The 9728-nt window shown below is 51.4% G+C and overlaps 1 protein-coding gene across 2 annotated transcripts; it reads right to left on the bottom strand.

The window, feature by feature from the left end:
• Window positions 1-3630: 3630 nt before the first annotated feature.
• ATOX1 (antioxidant 1 copper chaperone) lies at window positions 3631-8833 on the bottom strand. Of its 2 annotated transcripts, none has more exons than XM_049829694.1 (4): window positions 8407-8833; window positions 7152-7227; window positions 5650-5794; window positions 3631-3856 (listed from the first exon to the last, which is right to left on the bottom strand). In XM_049829694.1, the coding sequence occupies exons 1-3, from the start codon at window positions 8410-8412 to the stop codon at window positions 5661-5663; spliced, it is 216 nt and encodes a 71-aa protein (XP_049685651.1). In that variant the 5' UTR covers window positions 8413-8833; the 3' UTR covers window positions 3631-3856; window positions 5650-5660. The 2 variants fall into 2 exon arrangements, with proteins under 2 accessions (XP_049685651.1, XP_049685650.1); XM_049829693.1 differs by having other exon boundaries at window positions 5637-5794; window positions 8407-8824.
• Between the last annotated feature and the right edge of the window lie 895 nt (window positions 8834-9728).

Here is a 9728-nt window from a genome sequence, read left to right as displayed (position 1 = left end):
ACCTTGTGAGGAAGCCAGAAGTGAACTCCTGCTGCTGGGAGGACATATTCACGGATGGCAATGCACTGAACTGCACCTCACCAGCTGCTCATCCTGCAGCTGGAAGAGCTGACACATCCCTCTTCCAGCAGGTCACTGGGATGTCCTGCAGAGCCAGGGTGTCTGTGGTACAGGAAAGCTCCTTTTCCAAAAAGTGCCACCCTTTCCTGTTTGCATTGCAAACTGAGCATTTCCTTGTCTGAAAACGGCCTCACAGTGTCTGGCATATTGTTTACTGTGGGAATTATTGTGACCACGTTAGCTGTGCAGGCTTTTTGGGGTCCCTCTCCACGACATGCAACCTAGGAGCCAATTTCAGGGCAACATGATGAACGAAGATTTTGAAGATCTTGAAGTTGGGCAGTGGTGGAGCAAAGAGACTCTGCTTAGGTACTGACTGTCTTATCCTTTTTAGACTCTGTGAAAGAGCTGTTGTTTCTCCCAAAGCTTTTCCATAAGCCGCTCAGACAGCCACCCTGCGGGTCTGCTGCTCTGTTCAGACTGATCGTCCTTCCTTAACTTCCCTAGCCCAGCTGTAATCAGCCCAAATGCGACCCACGCACCAAAGCAAGGACTGTCACAGGGTGTCATTACTCAGCTCTGGCTGCATGTTCATGGAAGAGGTAGCCTTTTGGGAGGCACCCTGTGCTCCCGCAGAGCCACTGCTTCAGAATTGGTGAAGAGCCTCCTGTGCTCACTGTCCTGCAGGCAGAACCAGCAGGTCATCTTCCCCAAACACCTTATCTTATCCAGAGGAAAGGAAAGCAGGCAGAACGAGAGCGTTCTGCAGATTGCCTGGTCTGGCTGAAACGCCCTGTTCCCCGATAAGCCTGCAAGGTTGATGGGGAAGCCCATGCGATGCTGCCCCACTGGGCTTTTGCTGGTGAAAACAAGCTGCAGCTTGGGTGTCATCCTCCAGCCCTGCTTTAATAGGAATTGTCCCCGTTCTTTGGTATTTTCACTAAATGTGCCTGAAGTGCTGGGGTTAGCAACCATCACAGTGCTTCCCTCCTCTCAGCTGGAGAAGAAACATTAGCAGCTCCCTTCCCTTCTCCACAGGGCTGGGGGAAAGGAAGAGGGATGCGATGGGAGGGTCTGAGCACTGGGGCCACTGGAGGAAGTCTGAAGCAGGGCTGACGGGAGCCCTTGGTGCTTTCCCAACTGCTCAATCCCATCAGCATCCTCAGGTACGGCACCAGAGACAGGCGGCCCATGCAGACTTCGTTATCCCTCTGTCCCCTCTGCTCTGGAACAGCGAGTGAGGAGCAGGACATCAAATGCCACAAGCCATCAGGAATGAAAGCCCACAAACCCAACACACGCACAGTCTCCGTTGGAAAGCAAGTGGCAGGGACACCTCAGGAAAGGGGCTGTGGGCAGCCCTTGCCATGCTGCGCACACAGGGAAGTTATAGGGGCTCTAAATGACACTAATGGCTGGGTAGAGCACAGCAGCCTAACGTAAAGATTTCTTGCTGGGAGAGACAGTTAGAGGCATTTCTTAAAGTCCAGGGCAGGGACCAGGAGGGGAAGAGTCCCCAGCCTGGACATCGCTGCTCCGGTGGATGCAGACAGCTCTGGGCAGCTTTGTGAAGGGTCGCTCCTCTCCCCTCTGGGCAGCGTGTATTCCCACCACACTGTGCAGCCAGCTTGGGCTGGCCACAGCTTGCCACTGCAGCCGATTTCCACCCAAAGCAGCAAAGTCATTTTTGCAGTAGGAAAGAGTTTAAAGCAGTGTCCAGCCCCTGCACGCCCACTGAATGGTGAAGGGGAGGCCTGGGAGGCTGCAGCCATGCAAGATGGGTGCTGAAACTTGAGGTATCTGCGTGAACCTACCGGCCAGAAGTGGGTAGAAACCTTTCCTTGTCTGGCTCAGAGATAAGCAGGCTTTAACCAAAAGACAGTTCAGCAGAGCAGGGAGAGGGGAGCAGAGTAGCTGGGGGATTGTGGATAGCATAAGCTGCAGCCCAGACATCAAGGACGAGCAGCCTGGTTTACAGCAAGACAGACTGTGAGTTCTCCTCTGTGGGCACAGCACTGCCAGTCCTGCCTGCCAGTATGGCAGAGAGCAAGTGCCACAAGGACTGCTGGCTCCAAGGCCAGCCGTGCCACCACATGCCATCCAGCTCCATGCCAAACCCACAGCACGTGTTCTTCCCCAGCCCACTGCCACCAGAGCTGAGCCACCGGGCAACCAGCTGCTGGTGGATGCACTGGCCATGCCTGGGAGGAAGCTGAAAGAAATAAATAATAACTAACACTGGCAAACACCAGCGCAGACCAGCAAGGGGGGGGGGGGTGGGGCTAGGGAAAGGGATTCACTCACCCCGGACCCCGGAGGTGTCATGCCATGTATCTGAGTGCACAGGCACAAAGCAGAAATAGGTTGTGGTTCTGGGCCTTGGTTCTGGAAACTTGTGCTACTGGGAGATTTTAATGCAAGAAAATAATGCAGTGATGTTACACTTTTATCCTTTAGCTTCCCTTAAACTAAGAAGTAATAAAAAGTGTCTCCAGCTCCTGCAAGTGCATCTACAGCAATTAATTGTGCTTTAGATCAATGGTAAAGAAGAACTTTGAAGTACTAAACCACTCTAGGAAAGTATAAATTGCAACTATGTCAAAAGTGATCTCAATGTACAAGGGTGAAAAAATTCTTAAGAGTAATGTTTTCCTTCAAACTTTAGTTGGTTTTTCTTTCTGTAGAACAATTCACATGTGACTGGTAGGCATGGGAGACATCACCCAGCTGAAACGAGAGACAGCAGACTGGGACAGACACATGCAATCCTTTCACTGGGCTGAAAACTTGAATTAAATGGATGGAAGCTGGGCAAAGCAACAGTATAGCCTGGTCACTGGGCTGAGAAGTAAGAGACCTTGGAGAGATTCCCACTCCCTTCCCTTCCTCCATCCCTTCTGCATTTCTTATCAGCACAGGTGTTCTACTGTATCTGTGGGTGCATGCAGCACCTGGGGATCCCACCCTGCATCAGGGCACCATGATGCTATTACCTATTTGGTTGAAATTTTATATGTGAGCAGGGAAGGGAGCAAGAGGAACTCTTGCTAGGGGAAGGGACCGATCCAGGTGTCTTGAGGTGGGCCCAGGATCCGGAATGATTCCTCACATTTATATGGTCAAGCAGTGCCCTAAAAAGCACTGTACTAAACCTAGGTTGAGTCTGTGTTCCCTGTTCCTGCTTGCAATTTGGTTGGCCTGCAAGCTCAATCAAGTTGCTGGGGTTCAGTGACTTCTGCCTTGTGGGCCCATCTAGCTCAAAAGGACCTTGACTTACAGGGGCTGCAAGAGTCCCTTCTTCCCAGCACCTGCATCCCAAATGGAAAGTTTGTCTGTTTTAAGATGGAAAGACATCTGCCAAGACACAGATTCCCTGAATCTAAGTGACGTTCAAGCTCAGTTCTCCTGAGACATGTCCTTCAGGCAGAAATTGCAGTCAACTTCCAAAGATAGGTGCAATTTCCTGGGAGACCTGTCTTGCACGTAATGGGTAGTTTCCCATCCCTAAGAGCCATCTCTTTCACAGAAAACCACTTAAAGCAGTACAAAGACACACAAGACACATAGACATGCACTGAAAGATAGAAGCAGCACCTCGATTTACTGTGGGAGTAGAAACAGCATATAACCCCCTCCCTTAGATTTCTCCAGTTTTAAAGCCCAAGACGCAGTTGTCTCCTCCTGCCAGCCCTCTGCTTTCCGACATCTGGCAGGGTAGCAAAGGTCAAATGACAGAGCAAGTTGGGACATATGCAAACAGTTAAGCCATCTTTTTGCTGAAGTCATGTTTGAGTTCCTGCAAAATAAATAAATAAATAAATAAATACATACATACCTAGATGGAAAAAAATACCAAGGCACAGAGGAGATAACGTTATACAAAGATGCCCTCTGCCGGTCACAAGCCAAACGAAAGCCATCCACCTCAGCTCTACGCCAATGATTTGCAACTTCCCCTCCCTCCCTCCCTCCTTTTATAGATGAACGCCTAAAATATTCCCTATGAGGGAAATGTGCTGTAAAACTTAAATTTAGTTCTTTTTCCCATGACAGCTGAGGTGATCTAGCAACAAACTAATATCAAGGGCAGTCCAGCCACCCCTTTCCTTTGTTTTGGATCTTACGATCCTTGGGTAAGTCAAACAACTTCAGTTAAATCCAATAGGAAAACAAAAGCATCAAGAAAAATGTTCTGCCAGGTCAGCCAGCTGAACTGACTCCCTAGCTGCCTTGATGTAATATAAGGAAAGTGGTGAGAACACAGGGCCAGGGCAAAAAGGGACACATCCACATTATTCAAGATTGGCTTTGCTGTAATGGTTAACTTTTGCAGGCACTTGAGACACAGTCCACAAGTCCCTGCAAGATGAAAACACGTGGTCAATACTACCAGCTGAAAACTATTTAAGGCACTAATCAATTCAGAGCATGTTTCTCTCTCTGTTTTAAATAGCAATGTTATTGATTATAGCTATGATTTTAAATAATTTCCAAGAAGTACTGAGAGCTTGCTCAAACGATACAAATTGCAGATTTTAAATCTGTTAAGTCAGTCTGTTAAAACAATGCAGATCTATTGCATACACACATCAGTATCAGCTCAACTCTTTCTTGTAGCAGTTTAATTCCTGCTGATGTAAATCCTCGATTTAATTTACTGACAGGGAATTAAATCAGCATGAACTGGTTTCAATGCATCTGTGCTGGGCATTTGTGATGATCAAACTAGACCAGTTTAAAACAATGTCATTGGATTAGAAAGCTCTACTGATAGAAACAAGCTCTTAAGAGATGCAGTGTAATCATCTTGGACACTAAAGAACAGTACATGCAGTGAGTGAGCAGCCCTCTCCCAATTCATTCTTTTCCACTGAAATTGAACCCTGTCTGCAAAAACATTTCACAGTCAGGGAAGAGTTTCGTACATGTCCTCGTAGTGCTGGGACTCTAGGAAAACTGACAGGCTGCAACAATCAGGTTGTCTTTGGGATAGATGTCCAGTTGGCCAGGGGCTTTGAGCACTGGGAGCTAGACTGAAACCCAACATTTTACGTCCATGAGGGTAGCAGGGTGCTGCTCTTTTTCCATCCTTGAGTTTAGTGGAGGATTAACAGCGATATCAACAGAATCAGATGTTGGAGGTCCTGGTGCTAACAACCAACCCCCTGAATCACACACCCACAGGGGTCTTTGTGTCCCATCACCCTCCTTGGTATTGTTGGGGGCCACAACTCCCTCTGGTCAGCTGGTGACTGTCTTTGGGATTTGTTTTCATGCATGATACATTCTGGCAAGCTCTAGGTTCACCTGGGAATGGCACAAAGACTATGTTCTACCTCTCCACTACAACCATGGTTGGGATCACATAGGCTTTCCAGAGCAGCTAAGGGGTCCCAGACAGAAATGGTGCTGGCTATACACGGTCTTGCTGCTGCTTCTTCGATATGAGGGGTTTGCTGAAGCTGGACCTGCAGGTCCTTCCTACTTTGTGCTTCCCAGGAAGCAGCCTCTTTTACTAGAAGAGCTGGAAAAATCTCAGATCTCTCTCTTCAGCATTTCATACACCTGGTATATACCTAGCCTCCTTACACCAGGCAAGGCTACTGCGCGGACTTCTCCCCAAGGTAGGAAGCGTTCTTTCCAGTCTTCTTTAGAGTTTCCAACAGGGTGTCAACGTTGTGCTCTGAGTCGATGCACACCTTCTTGTTGGGCAAGTCAATATCAAACTGGACACCTACGAGGAAAGGAAAAAAATTTTGCACAGCTAGAAGCAGCCAAATGGTGTGAGCACAGGGAAAACTCACCTTCACACATTTGATGGCTCCTAAGGCCACGAGTCAAATGTACACGTGCCTCCTGCCAGCAAACCCTGATACCACCACCAGCCAGCAAAACCAAACTGGTATCCTGCAGCAACGGTATGAAGGAAGCCAGATCTCCTTACAGATCTGCATCGGGCACCACAGTTTCTCAACTGCTTTAATCTGCTCACCCCACCTTGGATCAACGCAACCACTCATGAAATAACCAGAATGAGCTGAGTTTAAACCAACCACTATAATCTCCAAGCAGCTCAGCCTGCGCTGTGGTTTAGCAAGACTAGGCACTAACAAGGGAGTTAGTGTAGGGGTTAGGACAGGGTCAGGTCAGATTTCCTCAGTGGTGGTACCAGCTAGCTAGCAGCTGTAAGAGGAAGGAAAAGACATTTTCCCATGTGGATTTCCCAGTGGCTAAGAAGAGTAAGCCACTCTCAGCCCAGTGAAAGGAACTGGACATGAAGTCTCTATCCAGCCACATATTTCCACAAAACTTGTAGGTATGTATCAGCTTTGAGAGCTCTGCCACGTCATCACATGAGGCTGATACTGGCCACCATGTTGAAGAGTGATGGAGGTGCCGACAACCACATACAGAAGAAGTGCAATCACCACAGCCTGGTGACAGGGTCTGGAAGAATTTGCAAGGCCTTCACCTTGGTGACTGAAAGCTGTTCTCACTCGGTGCAACTTGGAGCAGGATGACAGGTCCTCACAGCTGGTGAGTGTGGGTTAGATCCTTCTCTCTTGGTAATCCCAGCACAAAGGAGACATGCGTTATAATTTTCCAGGTGGTATTAAAAACGGGCTGTACAGACAACCACCAAACACTCTGCTCAGCAGCTCTTCGCTGTGACAGCTCTGCACATGGACGCTGATGACACATCTAGGGAAGCACCACAGATACTCTGGGACTCCTTGGGAACAATGCCTGGCAGGACATCCCTTCCTTCTGGCAGCCTGAGCAAGGGTCTACCAGTGTGGTTCCCAGAAGACTCAGGATGAGGCTCTGGTGATTCAGAGCCACCTGAAGCCACGGCAGCTCCTCCCTCCCGTGACATTTTTCCAAGGGTCACACAAATCCTGCGAATGAACAATCAGCGACTTCTCACTGACTAAGCAGCAGGCTCGGAGCAGAGGTTTCCAACCAGCCACCTTCTGCTTTTACCCACAACGCTACCATTGCAAGGTGGAGGATCCCAGGGCACTGACATCCTGCCCCGGAGCTGGCGTTGCTCTGGCGAGCTGGCTGTCACACACCCAGCACTGACTCACCTCCCAGCCTGTGCAGGACACGGGTGACCGCATTGGAGCAGCCTTCGCAGGTCATGTCCACAAAAAACTCGTGTTTCTGAAAAGAGGTAGACGAGGGGTCAGGGAGGGTGCAGCTGGCAACACACCACGAGCACTCGTCCTCCACACTTGCCTTTTTCCTTGGGGAGGTGCGTTCAAATCCTCCCCAACCAAAAGGTCCATGCATGCCACTAAGGGATCCTCAGGAAAACTGACAGCTCCCGGTACTCCTCCCTATGGCATCCTTGTGCTGTCCCTCACGGCATAATCCTGAGGGGCCTTTGGAGACTGTATGGCCCCCACTCAGAGCAGGGCCACCTTCAGGGTCAGCGCAGGTTGCCATCTCTGTGGGCCTCTGCTGGACTCACTCCACTTGCCCTGGGAAGCCCAGGAAAATCAAGTCTCCTGCCTCCAGCTACCCACTGTCCTGACTGAGTCTGCAAGGTTTTCGGTGCTTGCCCACGCTATCCTTCTTGTGTCTACAAGGCCTCTAGTCCCCAACATAATAAACTTATAAAAATATCAACGAAACTGAAATTTAAGGAACCTTAGTGCTGTTTTTTTTCACCCCTTCGCTCCTCTGGGGCCCCAGTGTTATCTTTGCTACTAGTGAGAGATACCGGGTCAACATAAACGCGGTTGCCTGTATCACTAATCATCATGTTCAACCTTGGGCACCAGACGGATCCTAACTTCCTTTTCTTGCACATGCTTTTACTTTCCTTAAAAAAGAAAAGTAAAGCCGTTTTTTATTTGTTACCCACAACCCCTACTTCTTTCTGTTCAAACCCACCTTCTGCCCCCCACCCGCCACTGAGAGGCTAAAACCCTCACGGCCACAATTCACCCTGGAAAGGAGTTTGGGAACGGCGGATCCCAGGAGGATCTTCCAGTCTAGCCAGCATTTTCTCCATTTTTATTTTACAAATGCCCTGCATGCTCTGGTGGGCCACGGTGCGGGAAAGAGGGATCGGGAGGAGCCGGAGGGGGGGTCCTGGGGCAGGGTCGATCCCCCTCCCCGGGGCCGACCCGTCCGCCCAAACCCCTCTGGCTTTTTGGGGAGCCCCGGGGGCTCCTCCCGCTACCGGGCAGAGCCCTCCCTTGCCCCGCCGTCTCCGCTGGGCCCACCCCCACCACGGCCCCCGGCTCAGCCGGGCCTAGGCGCTGAGCGGGCCCGGCCGAGGGCCGCGATGGGCCTCCCGCGCCCCCCCCTCAACCCCCGGGGCCCGGCACCCACCGGCATGGCGGAGCGCAGCGGCGGCGGCTCCCGGCTCCCAGCTCCCGCCTCTCGGCGCGGAGGAAGGGGCGGGCCTCGGCTTCTCCGGGCCCAGGCCGGGCCCTGAGCGCCGGCCCCGCACAGCGCCCCCGGGGCCGCGGGGAAGGGAGGCCGGCGGCCCCGGGCAGCCCCACGGCCCGAGCAGCCCCCCCGGGAAACCGGGCTCGTCCTCTCCCGTAGATGAGGGCAGCGGCGGGGCAGACACCGCCCGGCCTCCCCGGTAACCTCGCTCCGGCAGGTTCCGGCCGTCTTTCTTTGTCTCTAAGCCCTTATCTCCACCGAAGACGGGGTTTTGGGAGGTTTTGCAAGGTCACGCGTGGGCCAGGAACCGTGGGCCAGCTGCAGAGAAGCCCAGGGAGGGCAGCGAGGTTGGAGACAGGCGCACAGAGAAGGTTTTGGCACACCAGGAGTTTGGGGCTGGTGGCTTTCGTTGGCGCTGATGTGAACTGGCTTAGGCTGTGGGACACCGGCGTTCAGACTCTCTTTGGCCTGTTGTTAACACTGACCAAGGTTTTTTGGAGCCTTTTGGGGATGGCGATTTAATTCTTAGGAGTATTTGTTGCTGAAACACAGCCCCACTTCTCACGGTTATGTTTCTCTTCCATTTTTTCTGATACTAAAGTGCTTCCACTCCTCATGAGGAGATGCACCAGGGCTGTGGCTGGACCGATGCCGTCCGGGTTAGGTCGAAGCCCGAGATGGGAGTAAGGCTGAGGCAATCAGAAGGCATAAGATGCCAGAAAGTGTTAAGGAGAAAGTGACGGGGAAAGTTTGTACTCGGTGTGGATCCCTAACAGCTGCCCAGCACCCTGATCCTCTGGCTGCCTGTTTGACAGGCTGAGGATCAGCACAGAGACAAACTGGCTGCAGAAGGAAGGTGGGAAGCATCACAAAGATGGGGCAGGAGGTGTGAGGGTTGGCTGGGCCGCTTCAGAAAGCTGGTTCCTCTCTGTCCTTTGAGGTTTTGAGATTTACTGGTTTAGGAGAGCTCTGCTAAACTGGATTATTGAATGAAGGAGGTTTGGGGGTGGGTCTCTGCTTCAGAGTAGGTTGAGAGGAAGGATGCTGGTCCCTGAAGATGTCTGTGTGTCTGCTTTGGGGTGGGTTTTTGTTTGTTTGTTTGTTTGTTTGTTTGTTTTCCCTGGCTGTTTGGCCCTTTGAAGGAGAATGGGCCTCTTTCTTAAAAACTCAAGTGGAGGAGGCTGTGGCGGGGGCTGGAAGCAGCTTGGGTGCTTTGGCAGTCTGCGGGTAACCGGGAAAGGAGATGGTGCAGTACGTCAGGG

This window comes from Accipiter gentilis, chromosome 26, assembly GCF_929443795.1.
Source record: "Accipiter gentilis chromosome 26, bAccGen1.1, whole genome shotgun sequence".
Taxonomy (NCBI): domain Eukaryota; kingdom Metazoa; phylum Chordata; class Aves; order Accipitriformes; family Accipitridae; genus Astur; species Astur gentilis.
This window is presented reverse-complemented; position numbering and strand designations above follow the sequence as displayed.

Coding starts and splice junctions, on each gene's coding strand:
- ATOX1 (XM_049829694.1), bottom strand. Junction 5,795..7,151: donor TGTCCTGCACAGGCTGGGAG/GTGAGTCAGTGC, acceptor CTTTCCTCGTAG/GTGTCCAGTTTGATATTGAC.